This window comes from Cricetulus griseus (assembly GCF_003668045.3).
Source record: "Cricetulus griseus strain 17A/GY chromosome 1 unlocalized genomic scaffold, alternate assembly CriGri-PICRH-1.0 chr1_1, whole genome shotgun sequence".
NCBI lineage: Eukaryota > Metazoa > Chordata > Mammalia > Rodentia > Cricetidae > Cricetulus > Cricetulus griseus.
In genome coordinates this window covers 230,088,333-230,108,651 of record NW_023276807.1, presented here as the reverse complement: position 1 = coordinate 230,108,651, position 20,319 = coordinate 230,088,333, and the positions used below count along the sequence as shown (strand labels likewise).

General features: G+C 40.9%; 1 protein-coding gene across 1 annotated transcript in view; it reads left to right on the top strand.

The window, feature by feature from the left end:
• Cog3 (component of oligomeric golgi complex 3) overlaps window positions 1-19,810 on the top strand; it is a 54,627-nt gene extending 34,817 nt beyond the window's left edge. The window contains exons 17-23 of the mRNA XM_027390125.2: window positions 2,023-2,143; window positions 4,426-4,514; window positions 4,623-4,757; window positions 12,936-13,011; window positions 16,941-17,068; window positions 17,837-17,935; window positions 18,076-19,810. Coding sequence (XP_027245926.1) covers window positions 2,023-2,143; window positions 4,426-4,514; window positions 4,623-4,757; window positions 12,936-13,011; window positions 16,941-17,068; window positions 17,837-17,935; window positions 18,076-18,105 — 678 coding nt within the window. The 3' untranslated portion in view covers window positions 18,106-19,810. The remainder of the gene's footprint in view (window positions 1-2,022; window positions 2,144-4,425; window positions 4,515-4,622; window positions 4,758-12,935; window positions 13,012-16,940; window positions 17,069-17,836; window positions 17,936-18,075) is intronic.
• The last annotated feature ends 509 nt before the right edge of the window (window positions 19,811-20,319 follow it).

Sequence of the window (20,319 nt, the reverse complement as noted above, 5' to 3'; positions counted from 1 at the left end):
TTATAGTCCTTGTGTTGTGTGATTTAAAGTAGTTGCCATGGGTAATGATGTGTACAGCATTGGCTCTGGGGCTGGAGACTTGTGGTCTGTGCTTCTTTCTCCCCCAGCCTTTCCAGAGAGTAGAGCATGGGCAGCAGTGATGCCCTACTAGGTTGTCCCTAGAATGCCTGTTGCCTGCAGAGAGGGATTGCTTGTTGGCCAGATTTCACCATTGTTGGCAGTGTTCAAGCCTGTGAACTCCAGATTTACAGATTCAGTGTCTAGTTTCAGAGCTGTAGATAATTGAGAAAAGGCTCCTGATAGAGGAATCTGGCGTCTTCGCCTCAGTTTCTCCATTTGTGCATGATGCTGAGAGAGGATTTCCACATGGGCAGTAGGAGAGCACGAAACAAACAAGTTGTAGACAGGCAGAGTCTCCTCTCTCACATACTTATGGTTGATGAAATGTAGGACTCATGCCTAAAATCACTGGGGGAGACGGTTCACTGAACGGGACATGTTCTGTATGATGAAATATTACACAGCTGCAAAATGTAAAGACGTGAAACAGTAAATGTGGGGAGCAAGATATCACAAGTAAATGCTACTTAGCTGTATTAAGACAAGTAAAGGATGACACAGAGAAAGGATACAGACTGGCTTTCTGTAACAAAAATGCCATGAAGCATTTTGGGAGACCAGGTGATCCCTGCCTTTACTCCTTGCACATTTCTTTATTGTCATAGGTTTTGTATAGTGAGCATGTTTCTCAGCTCCTTAGAAGGAAGACTGACTTAATTGAAGAGGTGGTCACATACTATGGCCGCTTGTACCACTGTCTTCTCCTTTAAGCTCCCAAGCCTTCTCTCCTGATTACTGGAAGGTCACCATCCTTTATGTAATTCTATTTCCTGCATGTTATAAGGGGTTACGTGTGTCTGGAAAACCCTCTGCTTAGTAAGCCCCGTTAGCTTATTTGTTTCTGTGGCTTAATTGTCCTTAAGTTTTGCCTTTCAATTTAGGAGTTTTTCTAGTTTTTTTTTTTTTTTTTTTGAGAAAAAAATTATCATTACAGCCATACATTTAACACCTAGTCTGTAGTAAATTAACATTCTTGAGTTACAACAACTTTAATAAAGTAAATGAAGTCTAAGTGGCGTTTTTGCTGTCAAAGTTGTCCTTTACAACTAGAACACATGTTTACACTGTGCAGCGTTTCACGTTTATCTGCTGCTGTGTTCCGCAGCCGAGTGAGTTTCTTCCCTTTCACATGTTGCTCTGATGGTGATTGTCTAGGAGAAGGAAGGTGGTGGAAGGAGGGATTGAATCCCTTTAGACTGCTTATGAAGTGAAGGAAAACCTCATTAGGAATGTTTTCAAAATAAAGGTGTGCCTTGAGGAGCAGCCCTGCTTGGTTAATACACAAACTTGTGTCGTGAGGCCTGTAATTGTTATTCTGGGCCTTGGTCAGAGCTTTGAGGGCTCCACTTCAGTCACAGGGCTGTCCCAGACAGTCCTGAGAGAGCTGAAGCGTTTTTGTAGAGACAGCCAGTACTTTGTGGGTGGCAGGTAATCCAGGATGGGGATGCCAGTCCATTTTATACTGATGTTCTAGGTATCAAAGCCATGTGGGCCAACTGGGGAAAACGTCCTCCTAAGAGAAACCAGAAGGCTATGAGTGAGCCGGTTCACACTCCTCTTTTGAGTGTTTCTGTTGCTGAGGGCAGCCTTTAGGTTGCAGCATCTTTCTACCTCTGTGCCACATTAACAGGTTAACTTCTTTTCCTAGCCTTTGTGTGGTTGACTCTCTTGGATTCCTTAAGTAGAGCAAGTGATAATGCTCAGAGTTTGATGTAAGAATTTTCCAGAGAACTTAGACATGGATGACCCAGAGAGAGTTTATTGTACTGCAGAGTATTGGTACCTCTAGGCTGTGAATCTGGATAGATAAAATGTTTAACTTAATGAATGGTAGTGCATTTCATATGCTCCAATTTTGATTTGATCTGTGATAATATCCATTTCTTTTGTCTTATAATTTAGACTCAGATTGATGGACAACTTTTCTTAATTAAGCACCTTTTGATTCTCCGTGAACAAATTGCTCCATTTCACACTGAATTCACCATTAAGGAAATTTCCCTGGACCTCAAGAAAACTAGAGGTACTTTGTTGTCCTGGCTGGCACAGTTGGGTGTGTTTAACCTGTCCAGGTGTGTCAGCACAGGCCACAGGTTTATTTTATGTTCATCTGCAATTTCTTTTGCATGCTTTGCTTGCTAAATATGTTACTTATTCGTACTAAAAACAGAGCTGTCAGTATCCTAATTACTTCTAATTTGTTGTATTTTCTTTATGAAAGGAGTTATATCTGAGCATTGCCATGTATAATACAGTTTAACTCTCCTGGGCCCTTCCACATATTACCATAAGCAACTATAAGATGAAAATCACTATAATAAATACCAATAAGATAAATAGTTTGTGTCAGCAAGATGGGGTTTATCTAAGTGTCCGAGAGACAGGTTTTATTTTATTTCTGGCTCTTATGTAAACTTGAACTGAGGGATAGTTAACTTCCATAGCCCATCTTTCTCTTGTATAAAAGGTGAACAATGATGTCATGGAACCGTCAATGGTTACCAGGGTCATTAAGAATGAAAATGAATACAAAGATAAATCACTGTGTTTAAGATAACATCAAGATGAAGATCCTTATTGTTAAGTCAGGTGATGTGAAATACATAGAATTTTGACTCATCTTGGGAAAGATGAGTCATTTCTCCTAATTATTTGTTGCTGAATTAACCGATTTTTTTTTTTTTTTTTTTTTTTAATGTTTATCGTTGTTTTGCCATGGGTGTTGAGTCCCCTGGAACTGGAGTTACAGACAGTGGTGAGCTGCCATGTGGGTGCTGGGAATTGAACCTGAGTCCTCTGGAAGAGCAGCCAGTGTTCTTAACCACTGAACCATCTCTCCAGCCCTGAGTTAACAGATTTTTATAAGGACACACCACAAATATTATTTGTTTCTCTTACAGATTTTTGTAAGCTGTTTTTTTTTCTTAATGAATTCCAGATGTTTAAGCTCTTATTCTTTAAGCATTCATCTGTGTAATGAATTAATTCCTCTCTTAATCTCGAGGCAGTTGAAGAGATAGTGACTCTAATTATTTTCTGTAATTCAGAAATGCCTAATAAAGAATCCTAAAGAGAACAGGCTTTTAGCTCCCTTATCACTGGTTATCTGAAAGAGAGGACTTGATTTAACTCAGCTGAGTTCCGTGTTGGTCTCCTGATGAGTCATATCAAAGCTGTTGGTCCTGTTTTTCTCCTAATGCTGTCATATGATCGTCACAGTAAATGCTTTTGACCTTGTAAAGTTGTGGGTATTATTCATAGGATTTGTCATCTTAATTTTTAAATAAGATTCAGGTTTTCTGAGCTTTGCCTGTAAAGAATGCCCAATGGTTTAAAAGCATATTGGTACAAGGAGCTCCTCTCACCTTGCTGCTGGTTGACTGCTTTCTCTTGGTGTGAGCTATGAGAACAGGACTTTTAACTGCTGCTGATGGCCTTTGTTTGGGTGATGGGACACAGCATGGTTATTCACTATTATTTCTAATCTGTATGTTGCTGCCACTTGGCTCTGCTCTAAGTCTGCTGAGATGTTAGAAAATGAAATAGATTAAGATTTTGGGCAGGATTTCTTTTCCTACCATATCATGAAGGTCATGCAAACCCTACCATGTGGTTGGTGACTTGGCTCTGTTCACTGGGAACAGTCTCTCCTGAGTACTGAATCTCATAGAGGTTCATTTTCATTAAGACTCAGTTCAAGACAGGACTTAGGACCGTGGCATGCTTGCAGAGCAGGGCTGGGAGCAATGTGTACTTTGCTTTCTTCAGTCTGGAAAAGCAAAGCTATTGTCTTAAAAACTGTCGTGGTGATAATACTTCCTATCTTCACTTTTAAGCCTCTAACCTCTCGTGACTAATGGTATATCTTATTGCATTTGAACATCAATGCGACCTCAGTTAGTACTCTCAGAGATTCTAGTTAGTCTGGAGGTTAAGGGGTAAATATGTCCTCTTGGTGTTTTCTTCTTGGCTGACACATTTGTTTATTCACTGTCATTCAAGTCAATAAATTTCTGTGCCAGCCAAGATCATAAAGAAGCTAGGTAAGTATGTGCACTTTTTACAAATTCTGTGTATTAGCCTATTCATCATATTTTCTGTAAGTAGATCATTGTCATTACAGTAATTTTGTAACTGACTTTTGGACATGACTGTATGGGCATAGGTTGTCACTGGTGCTCATCTCTCTCAACACTCTAAGGTTACCTAGTGAAGATGAATACTTCCTGGCTTGGTGGCAGTGTTGCCCAGGGCTTCTTTGTTGAAACTGTACATGTTCACTGGATGAGTAATTTTGTTTCACAGATGCAGCATTTAAAATCCTGAACCCTATGACTGTTCCAAGATTTTTTAGGCTGAATAGCAACAATGCCTTGATAGAGTTCTTGTTGGAGGTGAGAAGGAATCTGTTTCATTGGTGGTGGGACCTAAATGATTTTCTTTCCATGTCTGGTAATCTCTTGGCACATCCAAACAGAAGGAAATTACCGTATGTTTTTCAGGGGACTCCTGAGATCAGAGAGCATTACCTGGACTCTAAGAAGGACGTAGACCGGCACCTGAAGTCAGCCTGTGAACAGTTCATTCAGCAGCAGACCAAGCTGTTTGTAGAGCAGCTGGAGGAGTTTATGACAAAGGTGCGACTTTCCTAGTCCTATTTTCTTTCCTAGCCTGCTTTTGAGTTGTGAAAACACAGTGGAAGGAGAATACATCTGGCGCTTACTGTGTCTTTCTAGGAAAGTTATCACAAAAGCTGCTTTGTAGCTCTGTATGTGAGCTTAGCAGCATGTAGTTTTGAAGAACAGACACTATGGAGCTGGTTGTAGCTGAGCCCTGTTTGGTGTCTTCTGTTATCTCCAGATAACTGGCTGGGACTCAGTGTGCTGGAATCTGTCCCTTCACCTCTTCTTCTTCTTCTTCTTCTTCTTCTTCTTCTTCTTCTTCTTCTTCTTCTTCTTCTTCTTCTTCTTCTTCTTTTCTTCTTCTTCTTTTCTTCCTCCTCCTCCTCCTCCTCCTCCTCCTCTTCCTCCTCCTCCTCCTTCTCCTTCTTTTTTTTGTGACAGGGTCTTAAGTTCAAGACTGGCCTGAGCTTCTTATGTAGTCAAGGATGACTTTGAATTTCTGTCCCTCCTGCCAGTATCTGCCACACCTGTTATACAAGTCAGGGCCTTGTGTATGCGAGGGCCAGCACTGTACCAGCTAACCAGTGCTTTTTGTTCTGTTTGCTGATTTGATTATGTGCCATTGAATATGCACCTCATTAACAATATGTCCTTGGCTGGCGTCTGTGTTCAGGCTCATTTGAAAAAAGTGCAGAGGTAGGTTGGCACAACAAAGCAAAGCATGCATTTTTAGCATTCAGGAGACTTGTTTTGAGTCTGACTTTGTAGATGTGAGTCCAGTCCCTTCCTAAGCTGTAGACTTCCTTCACAAGTTTCAGATCAGTTCTTTCACACCAGAAGGCCCCCATCACAGGCTGCAGGTCAGCCATTGCCTGTGCACTCCTTTCCCGAGTCCCCTGACGAAATGCTTCATTTTCTTGAACTCTCTCTCTCTCTCTTTTTTTTTCTCAAGACAGGATTTCTCTGTATAGCTTTGGCTGTCCTGGAACTCACTCTGTAGACCAGGTTATCCTCGAACTTGGAATTTTCTTAAACCCTTACCATATTGCTGGCTCCCAGAGTTAGGGAAGTGGCTTTGTTTTGTAGATTGAGAAATGAAGTTTTGAATTACCAGTTTATGTGGGATAAACCTTTTTCTATCTTGTTCAACTGGTTCCTTCTTGATTTTGATCTGATAGTAAGTTTTCCTGAGAAAAAAGCACTGACACACACACATACACACACACACACACACACACACACACACACACACCACGTATATATGTATGTGTGTATATTTGTGTGTGTGAATGGTGTTTGTGTGTAGTATAAATATATAGATGAACCAGAATAATATGTCATATATATTATATTTTCTCAAGTATATAAGAATATATATATATATATATATATATATATATATATATAAATATATGTCATATATATTTTTTCTGGTTTATTTTTCTGCCTGTCTTAACTATCTTCCCTGTTGATGTGATTGAATACCCTCAAAAAAGAAAATTAAGGGAGGACATTCAAGGTTATTGTCCCTTATGACAGAGAAGTCATTGTACTAGGTGCTTGAAGAGCTGGTCACATTGTATCTGCACTCAAGAAGCAGAGAGTGCTTTCTTTTTTTTTTTTTTTTTTAGATAGTCTTGGATCCCAGCCCAGGGAATGGTATCATCCATAGTGAGCAGGTTTCTCTACATCAATTAACCTAGTCAAGATGCCCCCTCACAGGCATGCCCAGAGGCCAGTCTTCCAAGTGAATCTCAACTCATCAAGTTGATTAATAAAAATAACCATCACATTGCCCCTGGAAAAACAACCTTTTCTCAAAAAATGTAGATGACCTAAGAGAATAAATACTGTGGTAAATGTTGAGATAGAAGTATGCATGAAAACATTTGGTTCAGATTATTTTCTTTAAGGCTTAAAGAACTGCAATACCTTTTTCTTATTCTAGAATACTATGGTAAACATGTTGATTGAAACTATTAGTAGGACATAGAGTGTGGAAAAAGTACATGGCTGTCTTAGGGTTTCTTTTATTGCTATGAAGAGACACCATGACCATAGCAACTCTTTTTTTTTTTTTTTTTTTTTTTTCTTTTTTTTTCCGAGACAGGGTTTCTCTCTGTATAGCTTTGGAGCCTATCCTGGCACTCGCTCTGTAGACCAGGCTGGCCTCGAACTCCAGAGATCCGCCTGCCTCTGCCTCCCGAGTGCTGGGACTAAAGGTGTGTGCCACCAATGCCCGACAACCATAGCAACTCTTACAAAGGGAAACATTTAATTGGGGTAGGTTACAGCTTCAGAAGTTTAGTCCATTATCATCATGGCAGGACATGGTGGCTGGAGAGGAACTGTGAGTTCTATATCTTTATCTGCAGAGAACAGGAAGTGAACTGTAACAGTGGGTGTACCTTACACATAGGAGCCCCCACAGTGACACACTCCAACAAGGGCATATGTACTCCAACAAAGCCACACCTCCTAATAGTGCCATTCCCTATGGGGTCATTTCCTTTCAAATAACTACATTCCACTCCCTGGCCCCCATAGGTTTGTAGCCATAACATAATGCAAAAATTCAGTCAGTCCAATTTCAAAAGTCCCTGTAGTCTCATATAACAGTCTCAAACTTACTTAAAAGTCTAAAGTTCAGTCTCTTCTGAGATTAATGCAGTGTCTTAACTGTAATCCCCCTGTAAAATCAAAAAGCAGATCACATACTTCCAATGTATAATGACACAGGATATACATTACCATTTCAAAACATAGGGAAGGAAGCATAGTGAGGAAGTTTTACTGAACCAAAGTAAGACCAAAAACCAGCTGGACAAACTCCAGACTCTGCATTTTCATGTCTGTTGTCAAAACACTTCAGATCTCCAACTCCTTTCAGCTTTGTTGACTGCAACATATTTCTCTTTTTTGGGCTGTTTCCACTCTCTGTTAGCAGCTATCCTTGGCAGATATCCCATGACTCTGGCATCTTCAACATCTTGGGATCTCCAAGGCAGTCCAGACTTCAGCTTCAACCAATGGCCTGTCTAGGCCTCTATTTAGGGTGTGGCCTCAGTGTCTTTCCTTAGTTGTGGAGAAAGGTTCCATAACTCCTTTCTTCCATCCTTGACTCTAAAGCCAGAATCACGTGACTGAAGCTGCCAAGTTCTTTTGCTTGCTGGGGCTAGAACATGGCTCCTTGTTTAATTATATTGTCACCAGCTTTCTGTTTTCTGTGGTTTTCTTCACTGCTTGAGCTTGGCTGTTCTGGAATTTGCTAGCCTCAGACTCAGAGATCTACCTATCTCTGCCTCAGTAGTGCTGTGAATTAAGAATTCCTTAATTCCTCTTCACAATTTGGAAATATAGATGGGTAGAATCTTGCCTGACAATAAAGATCAGTCACTATTCTCTTTATTGCATTTCTTAGTCTGTTTATCTTCTTGAACACAGGGCTTTGTTCCATTCCACTTCTTGGTACTCCTTTTCTCCTCAAATTTTACATTTTGTATTTTCCTTGTTCAGCTTGCTCTTTTTCATTATATAATCTTCACTAGAGTCAATACTAATAACTATAGGACATATTCTATACTAGATTGTTTTGAGATTTCCTCTGCCAAACATAATTAATCCAAATCTCTTCACTTTATCCTCAGGCAGACTCTTTGGACAAGGGCCAAATAGCCACAATATCTTCTCCTCTGAAACCTCTTGATTCAGGGCCACTTAGTTCAAATCTCCTTCAGCAACACTGTTTTCCATGTTCCTACTAGTATGTCCCATTAAGCAGCACTTAAAGCATTTAACTGCTTTTCTAATCCACAATCCCAAGGTCCATATTCCTTCTAACAAAAACATGGTCAGGCCTATCACAGCAATACTCCATTCCCTGATACCAACTTCTGTTTTAGTTAGGGTTTCTGTTGCTGTGAAGAGACACTGTGACCATGGCAACTCTTAAGGAAAGCATTTGAGGCCTTGCTTAGTCCACTATTATCATGATGGGACATGGTGACATGCAGGCAGATATAATACTGGAGAAGGAGCTAAGAGTTCTATATCTTGATCCTCCGGTAACAGGAAGTGAACTGTCTTATTGGGTGTGGCTTGAGCATCTAAAACCTCAGAGCCCACCCCCACAGTGACACTTCCTCCAGCAAGACCATACCTACTCCAACAAAGCCGCACCTCCCTATGAGGGCCATTTTCTTACAAATCACTGCAGTGACTTGAGTTGGTTGAGCTGAGTGGGCCTAGACCCTTGTCTGCTACTTCCCAGCTGAAATCACCAGCAAGTCAGTGGTTTCCATTTTTCCCCTCAAACCTATTCGTTGAAAGCTACAACACCCATCTGCCCTCTCTGAGGCTAATGTTAAGACATAAGACAACATGTGAGAGCCGGGTGGCGGTGGTGGTGTTAGACCCCCCAAAACTCAAGTATCCGGGGTCCCAGGCCACGTTCATGGTCACCCCAATCACCAGGCAGATTCGAGAGCTTGCTGCAAACTGCACGAGGCTTTATTGTAATTGAACGAGCTAACCCCATGTTAGCTCGGGTCTTTCACCCACCCGCCATGGCGGATGGCCAGAAAAGACGGCTCCTAGGGTCTCCCGAAAGATCGTATAGGGCAGCGTAAGGGGCGTGTCTAGGGGTACGCACAGGCTCACGATTGGTGTGCCTCCAGGCTTGGAGGGCTTGCCCTGTGTTGATTGGTCAACTGGTTGTTATGGCCCACAGGCCCTCCCAGGGTGGTTGCTATGCTCTCTACGTCATTGCTGTGCGCTTGTCTGTAAAGCACACCCAAGGTCGTAAAGCATAACGCCACCAGCTAACTTCTGATTGGTTCCTTGTCACGAGGCAGACATCTGACTTTCTAGTGTCTAGAACAAGGTCATAGAAGCACATGTTCGACCGTTATGGCTGCCGAAAGGGAAGCTGGTTCCTTCAGTGGTACATGCCTTTAATCCTAGCACGTGGGAGGCAGAGACAGGTGGATTTCTCTGAGTTCAAGGCCAGTCTGGTCTACAGAGCAAGTGCCAGGACAGGCTCCAAAGCTACAGAGAAACCCTGTCTCGAAACAAACAACAACAACAAAAAGACAGTGTGTGAGGATTTTGTGATCATAAAACTCAGAAAAGCTATACTAAAAGAAGACAGAACTGAACTAAAGATTTTGTTTCAGCAATGTGTAATACAGGGCATTTTGAAGGAAGCATATTCAGGTTATGGTTGAGCTATAACATTTCTGGAGGAGCCCACCTTTGCTAAAAACTCACTTATGGGTAAAAGCTTTTCATAGTTTTGTTTGATAAAATTTTGCAAGTTTATTTTTATCATTCCTTTGGAAGTGTTGTTAGTTTCCTTGGTATGTATAAATTAAGGTTTTTCTTAATGTAGTGCATATAGTAGAAATTGACCTTATAAAATTCTTGCAGTCAAGGAATTGTAATCTGGTAGGGAAATCAAGATATAAACTGTGTCCACATTAAAGTGCTTAGAACAGTGATCAGGGAGAGTGTGGGTCTGCACTGGTCTCCAGACTCTGTAAGAGATGGGCCAGTTGAGGAAAGCCCTTCCTTTCTGTCTCTGGCCAGCTTTGTTAGGAGGGCTTGCCTCTGTAGATCTAGGAGTACTTTGGAAGAAACAAGCCTTGCTTTGACTTAAAGAGAAGTAAATTATGCAGATAGTAAAACAGGGTGAATATAGAAGTCTTTGTGGTTTTTAAGCCATTGGCCAGGCATGGTGGCACACATTGAGGGAGGATATGGTGATTTGAATTACAGTGGCCCCCATAAGCTCATAAATTTGAATGTCTAGTCACCAGGAAGTGGCACTATTTGAAAAGCTTAGAAGGATTAGGAGTTGTGGCCTTGTTGCTTTGATGTGGCCTTGTTTGAGGAAATGTGTTGCTGGGGGTGGGCTTTGAGGTTTCAGAAGCCCACACCAGGCTCAGTATCTTGCTCTCTGCCTGCTGCCTGTGGGTCAGGATGTGGCTCACAACTCCTCCTTCAGCACCATGCTCCCTACCATGATGATAATGGACTAACCCTTTGAACTGTAAGCCAGGCCTCAGTTACATGCTTTCCTTAAGAGTTGCCTTGGTCTTGGTGTCCCTTCACAGCAATAGAACAGTGGTTGAAAATGGAGGAAGACTGGATTCAGTGCCAGCTTGGGCTACCGAGTGAGTTTCAGGCCCATCTCGCCTATATAGATAGTATAATGACATCTTTTCTTTTTTTTTTTAAAGCGTAAGTTATGTTACTAGAGAATTAATGAGATCCTAGAACAGTCAGTAGAATAATAGGTAGTGGTTATTACTAAAATAAAACTTTCAGGGCTAGAAAAAGTCCTTGCATGTAGCTACTAGAAAAAAGTTAACGAACATTGTGTTCCTATTTTTATAAATAAATACATGAGTATAGTTACACTGGAAAATATTGGGGTAATGCATGCCAAAGGCAAATTTATTTTTCTTTTAGCATTATCTAATTTATAATAATATATGTAATTTATCTTATTTTAATTAATTTATATGTACTTATCTGTGATAAGGTCATACTGGGTAGCCTTGACTAGTCCTCTGCCTCCTGAGTGCTGGGATTAAAGGTGTATTCCTCCACATTCAGCCATTTATAATTTATTTATTTATTTCTTTTTTGGGTTTTGTTTTTGTTTTTTCCGAGACAGGGTTTCTCTGTATTGTTTTGGAGACTGTCCTGAAACTCGCTCTGTAGACCAGGCTGGCCTCAAATTCACAGAGATCCACCTGCCTCTGCCTCCCAGGTGCTGGGATTAAAAGCTACATCTCAACAATAAAAATAAATAAATAAATAAATACATGAAAGAAATTTAGTGCAAGGAGGTAGAGAGAGGTGAGGTCTGCAGTGGGCAGTAAGAGCAAAGATCTAAATTGGCTCTGGAGCAGAAGTAGAAAGTAGAAACAAGGCAGAACCAGAGAGAAGGTGAGAGAGACCTCAGTTAATGTTTAGATGCAACTCTGCCAAGCCTTCGTCTAAATAGTATGCCTTTGTGAGAAAAATGGAGTTAATGCTTCAGTTTTTCTAATGGTTTGGACCTTTGCCCCATGTCTATCCATTAAAAAGTAGTTCATGCACTGGGTGGTGGTGGTACACACTTTAATCCTAGTACTTGGGAAGCAGAAACAGGCAGATCTCTGAGTTCAAGGCCAGCCTAGTCTACAGAGTGAGTTCCGGGACAGGCAAGGCTACACACAGAAATCCGTCTCTAGCCTCTCCACCCTCAAAAAAGTATTTTATGCTTATTCTCATCAATTTTCCTATTTAAACAGCCAGGTCAACATATTTGTATTTATTTCCTAAGCTGCTTCAGCAGAATGAAAAATAAAAAGTGGCTTCTAAGTCTATTTCTTTAGCATATGTTGTCCAAGTGTGCCTTGTAATGGTACTTGAAAATCTTGCTTGTTTTTTTTTTTTTGTTGTTGTGTGTGTGTTGAGATAGGGTCTCACTATGTAGCCCAGGCTGGCCTCAAACTCTTGTACTTTATTCCTCAGCTTCCCAGATGTTGACTCTGCAGGTGCATCCACCATGCCCAACTGGAATTCTTGGGTGTGTGTGTGTGTGTGTGTGTGTGTGTGTGTGTGTGTGTGTGTGTATGTGCCTGTGTGCCTGTGTGCCTGTGTCTGAATGTATGCTATTTGTATGCATTCCTGTGGAATTCGGAAGAGAGCATCCTCCCCCAGGAGCTGGAATTACAGGTGTCAGGATCTAGACTTCAGTCCTCTAGCCTGGTTACTGTTTGCTTTAGTGACATTTCTTATGCCTGTGATGGGGAAAAGTCCTTGTGAGGAGCCTTTTGTGCAGTTGTGAGTGAGCGACACTTTCCCAATGATAATGATGAGTATTAGCACAGCAGTCTTTCCAGGAGGGACCAGTTCGTTTTGGTGAAATTCCTTCAGAGATTCCCATCCTGAAAGGTCTCACACAGAATGCCTGATAGGTTGTTCCTGTTTTGTTTCTGTTTTTCTCCCCAGAATAACACATGCTTTAAAATTACGAGTTTTACTTAAAAAAGGTCTAGCTGTGAAAGCTTGTGAGAGTCTATGCGGTTTTGCTAGAGTTGTGCATGGGATTGTCTACCAGTGTGCCTTATTTAATAGGCTTACATGGTTGTTTATTTGCTGTTGGTGAGATGAAACCTCTGCTTTTATTTCCTCTACTAGGTGTCAGCATTAAAAACCATGGCCAGTCAGGGAGGCCCCAAGTACACCCTCTCTCAGCAGCCTTGGGCACAACCAGGTATTGGGATTTTACTTTCTTGGAATTCTCCTTTTAGGATGTTACTGATGTGTGTATATGTGGCCCTCGATGTGACAAATGGGGCATGGTTTCCTGCTTGCTTTGGGTAGATGTGGGTTAAAGCCAGCTTCAGCTTGGGGCTGACAGGTCTTACTTGGCCAGCACGGCTTGCATCTGACAAGTATTCATTTCAAGAGGGAAGACGGTTGGAAGTTTACTCAGTTAAAAATAAAGCACGACTTTCTTGGGAGTGCTTTGTGCCCGCAGACTTCTGTGCACCTGCTGTTCCTGGCTTTGGGCTTAGTGGGAACCCTGTGCTGCACAAAATGAGTGAGTGATGGGAGGAATGCGCTTATTTTCAGCACACGAAGAAATGTTGGGCCACTGTTTTCTTCCTTATTTTTCTCCAAGTTACATTCCCTGTTGATAATTTAGAGTGGTTGGGGAGGAAAAAATGTGTAAAAATGAAGGAGTCAGTTGGATTTGGCAGGCAGTCTCACCGCCTGAGTTGCAGATTCACTTGAGATGTTTCCAGTCACTTTCTTCCATAAATGTAAATTTTTTATGCTAAAGGCTTTTTTTCTTTTTGGCAGGTGGAGGGGGGTCTTCAGTGTTAGGTATTAGATGTTTAGAATCACACCCCTTTGGGCTATTTTTAGCATGTTTTAAAATGACATTTTCAGTTACCATTAACTAGAATACATTTTCTTACATTGCTATTTCTGGCCATCCCATGACCCACATTTTGAAATTGAGGCAGTGGTGAAAGAACAGTTACAGGTGTCTAACCCAGACCCAGCTTTATGATACCATTGGTTTTCCCTGGTGGAAGAAAGCCATGCCTGTTAGGTGTGAATTCCCTTTGAATAGGGGATGATATAATCTGATGCAGGTGACTTAAAATTGCTGTACCATGTTTATCAACAGTTGGGGAGGAAGTTATAGTGGTGGTTACCTTTGAGAGTAGGACTAGTTTGTAGGTGGAGAACAAGAAATAGTTTCCATTTTACAATTTTTCACAGGTCAAATTTTCATACCATATAAAAATTTTGATTGAAGCTTTCAGGTCTAAATGCCTTGGGCTAGTTTGAAGTTGAACTAAGAAGTAGCTAGGACCGTGTCTTGGGAAGATGTGTACATTTAGATAGATACCAGTTGTTTTTGGAAGGCGATGGTTTTACTTCAAAGGTTCTTCATGTGTACATTGAGAATGTGCTTCTGCTTGTTTGGTGACCATGGTGGAGACATTGTATCTTTTACTCTCTCCATTATTTCAGACATTTATCGTGCACTTGAGATTGACATTTGTGTACTTGAGAGTGACATCTTCTAAAACCAAAGTACAGCAGGTGGTAGTGGTGGTGGTGGTGACACACGCCTTTAATCCCAGCACTTGGGAGGCAGAGGCAAGCAGATCTCTGTGAGTTTGAGTCCAGCATGGTCTACAGAGCGAGTGCCATGACAACCAAGGTTGCACAGAGAAACCTTGTCTCAGAAAATAAACAAAGAACAATGAAAACCAGAGCACGTTTGATAGATTAGCATATTGTCCAAAGGTGGCAAATCTCTCACTGCCAGCATTGGAATTCTAACTACAGGCTACCATTTCGAGGACCACTGGTCCTCACAGTGAGGACACTTGGCAGTCCCTAGATATCATGGCTCTTGGGGTCGTTCTCTTGATCTAAACTAATTTAAACCTTTGGCTTAAGGTTTTAGTCTCTTACAGTGCTTATTTAGAAGTAGGAACTGGTTTGTATTCTGAATGTTTATGTAAATGGAACTCTGTGGTGCAATACATCTTTCTTAAAGTAGATAATACTGGCAAGTAGGCATAGTGTGTTATGCAGCTAAGCCCAGGCACTCGATGAATGGATAACCTGTAGCTCTTTCTTTTCTGGACAGATCCTTTCTCTTGAAGTGGGGCCTGTGATTTTTCTTGAGGTATTATAACAGTTCCATGTTGGGGGTATTTTGGGCTTCATTTTTACTTACATTGTTATTAGTAAAGCATTAGATAACAGGACATATTGGAATAGTGCTTTCTGTTTTGTCATTTAACGTATTTTTTTTTTTTTCTAATGGGATCATTTACTATCTTTTAAATGTATCTTGTGCCTCTTTGGTCACTTTGGAAGTGTGGAGTTGGTTTTCATGGTCTGCAGTGAGTAACACCCTTACTTTACTGTCAGAGAGATTTATGGGTTTCTTGAGGTGAATCAAGGAGAACAGTCTAGAAACTGTTGGGCCTTCTGCCCTAAGCTCAGGTTTTGGGGGAGATTATGTCATGAGTTATAAATTAATGTCCATTTGTTGACTTAAGCTAGGATATACATCTTTTTAGGAGTTGGTGAGTACAGTGTTCACTAGCCTGTGCACCCACTTTGTGGTTACTGAGCGTTTTCATGTCTGATTTAGTGACCCCTCAAGTATTTTAGTGATGATGGGACCAGAACCCAGGGAGGAAGGATAGCAATTTCTGAGAGTATTGGTAATTCTACCATATTTTTGCCCAAACTTCCTCAATTAAACTTTTTTATATGACATAAAATTTGATCCCTGAAAAGGTATAAAATAAAAAATTACTGTTCTCTATTGTTAAACTAGTCCTCTGGAAGATAAGCATGATTGTAGCTTCTTTCTCTGAGTTGTATATACATATATGTATATACATACACTAGTGCACACAGACTGCAGCAGGCCTATGAGATTGTACAATCTTTATCTTTCTACAGCCCTTCCATATGTGTGTCCAACTGTTCACTCTGTTCATTGGGTACATAGAACACCTCACCACGCCATGATTCCTTCAGTCATTCATTGATGGCTATATTTAATGTTTCAGCTGGATTTTCCATATACTCTTTAGTAAATAATTACATGTATGTACATATATGTATTTCGGAATGCTTAAATGACATAGTTAAGAGGGTTTATTTTCAGTTCTTCAGGATATTGTCTAGCACCAATATGATGTGAAGTGATGAAGATACACTGTCCCTTAGTGTCTGTTGGTTTCTATTTAGTCTGCTTGTTTTTGAGACAGGGACTCTGTCACCTGGGCTGGTTTCAAGCTCATAATCTTCCTTCCTTAGTCTCTGGAATGCTGGGATTGCAAGCGTACACCATCGTGCTTGGCTTGTGGTTTTATTTGTTTTCTTTTGAATATTTTTTATGTTAACCAAAACATGTAGAAGGTTCTTTACCTATTTCTCTATACCTTGTCAGTCATTGAAATCTGAACCCCTTTACTGGTTTAACAGTATTTCACTGGTTTAATTTGTATTGCATTTTGAGCGAGGCTGAGCATTTTAGAAATTACGAATCATCTTTTCCTTTGTAGCTAGGTGGTGATTTCCTCTTGAATATTTCATGCAGATGATGGACTACACTTATTTCCACATAGTCCTTTCAGATGCTACACTTGGGTAGCGTAGATCTTAAAAATATGTGGAATTTATTCCTTGTGTGATTCAGAGTATAAGAACGTAAAAAATGGGTAAATAGTTCTGCTTCACCATGTATAGATAAGCATCTTCTGAATGACCCAAGCAAAGAAGTCAGAGACACCCGACTGGGGTCAGCTCTGCTCATGGAAAGGTTTGTTTTTTTTATTAGCTCACTGTTTCCCTAAAAATAATTGAAAGTTTTAAACCTCATCTTTTACCTCCACATTTCAGAGGCACATGAACGTCCTGAATCATACTGGGGGACATTCTGGCTCCATTAGTCCTTGGGTTTAGAGTTTGAACATAGGATATGCTTAATGAATGTTTAGAGGACTTGTAATTAAACTTGATAAATAACAAGATTTAGGGAAGAGATTCTTTGGGAAATAAAGAGTCTTTGCTATTTGTTTTTTTCTATTCCCCTCTGAATTAAGATGGAAAATTTTCTTTGTGACACTAACAAGGGTAATTTCTTCACAGCAAAGGTCAATGACCTTGTGGCCAGTGCTTACAAGACAATAAAAACGAAGCTGCCACTGACGTTGAGAAGCATGTCACTGTACTTGTCCAATAAGGACACCGAGTTCATCTTGTTTAAGCCTGTTAGGGTGAGTGGTGTGGCAGCTTGTTGGTGGTGACTAACGTGTGCTTTTCTTACTGTCACTTTCTCTTCCTTCAGACATCCCAGATGTTAGTGATGTTAATGCTCTCTGTGATCTTCCAAAGGGATCCTCCAAAGCCTATGTCTATTTGCTTATATCTTATTCCTGGCTCACTTTGTCTTAAATCTTGTGTTAATTTTGAAAGTAGAATTTAGTAAATAAGCAAAAAAAAAAAAAAAAAATCAGATCTGTACTTTGCACTGTGGCTCAGCACTTGGGAGAGCAGCCTTTCAGGATTTACGCCCCATTTTACTAGTGCGTAGGGGAAATAAATGACTTGTAACAGCCACCAAGGGATTAAGTGTCAGAGTAGATTTAAGACTCATAACTTCCAGTTCGTGTTGAGTTCACAGATTTACCCAAGGCATTGGTCGATTTTTTTTAAAGTGCATTTTATGTGTCTTGAAACTTTATTATCTTTTATGTAAGAAATTGCTGAAGACTTACTATGCTCTAGGGGGATAAGATATATGAGAATTTAATGTTTCCAGGAATTATCTGATAAGTCTTCATCAGGTTGTGCTAGCGTGTAAAACATTAAAGTACAAATTATATGTCTTTGGTAATCTCGTAAAAATGTATTTCCTCTACTCATTTTGACAAGAACTATGGTGATTTAATACTCTTAGCATTTCTTGTTTATAACGTGTGCATAGTGTGCATATGTTCCTTGGGCTGTCTGACACGGTCTCTCCTCTTCCTCCTCCTCCTAAGAACAACATTCAGCAAGTCTACCAGAAGTTCCATGCTCTGTTAAAGGAAGAGTTCACCCCTGAAGACATCCAGATCATCGCTTGTCCTTCAATGGAACAGGTATCCACAGACTACAGGCCTCTGATCCTTTAGGCTGTAAACATCCAAGGCTTTTTCTTTCCTCATGCTTTTGGGACTAGAGACTTCTGAGGGTGAAATTCCATAGAGCAACTAATACTGGCCTCTCTGTTGCTTTTCAGCTGAATCTCCTGCTGTCAGTTTCTAAATAGTACCATTGGACCATGGATGTCAACCGTCTATCCCATGGGAGAGGCCTGAGGAGTCCTGCAGCCTGCAGGATGCCCAAGACCCCTATGTGGGATGGCTTCTGAGAAACATGGGTGTGCTGCTCGGTGCTGCCTACAGAAGGAAACCTGAGTGAAGCAGGAGAGGATCAAAATGCCAAAGATTGTTAGCCTCATTGAAATGGTCTCCAGAAATGGAGAGGAATAAGAGGTGGCCATGGGTTCACAGTGAAACGTTCCTTCACAGAGATTGTGCAATAAAAGTAGGTTACAATAAATAGTGCAAAGGACTTCATAGGAACTCAGCTCACTGGAAAGCTGCTGGGTCACAATTGCTCCTGTGGACACTGCAAGGCTTTTATCCACCGGGCATCCCACGGTGACTGTTACTTGGAGAAATCTTACTTCTATATCCTGATGCAGTGTTTCTCCCAGCCATCTTGAACTTGAGTTGGGAGTAGACTGGTTGCTTCCAAGAAGGCATCTTGCTTTTCCTGGACTCAGGCTATTGTCTTCCTATGGACTTGATGTGAGGCGGTTGCAAGAAGCCAAGGCCTCATGTAAGGTCCTCTCCCAAACTGTATTCTCACTACACAGATGTGTCTTGGTAATGGGACCTTCCCAGTATGGGCACCAGTTTGTGAGTAGGAGTTATCAGTGATGGGATCTTGAGTCTGGCACATCCTGAATAGAGGGAAGTCTGTGGGGAGTGGGTTTCAGGAGTAGATCTTAGTCACTGGCCTTCTGCTGGCCTTGGTTGCGGTCCTTTATAAAGTGAAGAATACTCTGGTTGCCTGTGCTGTACTAGACACCAGCTTTCTGGGGTCCCCAGTCCTGCAATAGCCAAACACCTACCTGTGGCAAACACTGCCCATGAATTAAATACACCACCAGTCAAGGGTCAAAGGACTATAAGCATCCCTGAATTTTCCTGTGAATCCCGCCTGAATTTGGGATTGGATTGGCTTAGACCCTGGTGTTACAGTAAATGTAGCCTGCTTCTTCAGTTACTCAAACTGTAGACTTGAAGGTGGGACTGTGCTGAGGGCTCTGAAATAGGGCAGGTGACCTCATGGTGCAGGTGGAGTGACTGGAAGGAGCAGCTTCTTGCACAGTGTGCGTGTGGGTGACCCATCCTGATGCAACAGGCCACTTGGTTTTCAACCCAGTTTAAATTGGTGGTGGACGTTGCTTGGTAGAGCATATTACTCTCTATTTTGGGAAACTGGAAGGTAAGAGGGGTCCATATTTTTCTTTGCTATGAAATGAATGAGTTAAGGAAGATTGTATTTACTATTTTAATACATGTCTAATGTGATAAAGTGTAATATCCAGTTCTGTGTATTATATGTACATTTGGTGTTCAAATAGCCTTTCCAAAGAAATTAGGGCGTGATTGTACAGCACTGTGACCCAGTAGTCTGATGCACAGAGCCCGACACGTTCTCCAGGAGACACTTGTTCTTGGGTTTGATTTTTTTTATTTCTGAAAACACTCAACACCTTACCAAGTGCTGGGAAGGTGGTACTGATCCAATTTGTTTGCTGAATGAATATTTGTTTAAATCTGTACAGTTTCAAGTGTTTACTTATACAGAGTGTACATACTTTGAAATAATTAATTTAAAATGCTTTATATTATTTAGCTAGAAATTGCTGTTTTTAATAAATAAATTTTTTAAAAAATAAAGATCTTTGCTTCCTACTTTGTTGTCATGTGTTTGGTATGTATATAGATTCTTTAGAAATATTTTAATTGCAGATTTTATTGGGGCAAGTTTTAGACTCATGTATATTTATAAGAAATAGTCCCTGAGTTCCCTTTATCTTACTAATTCTGTTTAATGACAGCATTGTACAAGCTGTGGTGTTCACTATAACCAGGATTTTGACATCAGTGCACTCTGCTAATTACCGTGTAATAATTATGAAAGGACATTTTTGATGTCCTTTCTTTGATGTCTCTCTCTTTAGTGTTTTGAGACAAGGTTTCTCTGTATAGCCCTGGCAGTCTTGGAACTTGCTTTGTAGACCAGGCTGGCCTCTAACTCAGTCTGCTTGCTTTGGCCTCCCAAGTGCTGGGAGGTGAGCACCAGAGCCAGCTTTGAGATATTGTAATGATTTACTAGCTAGAGGGGTGTTTATTTTCTGTTACTCTAATATACCTGAGAGAAGTCCACGTATGAATACAGAAAGCTC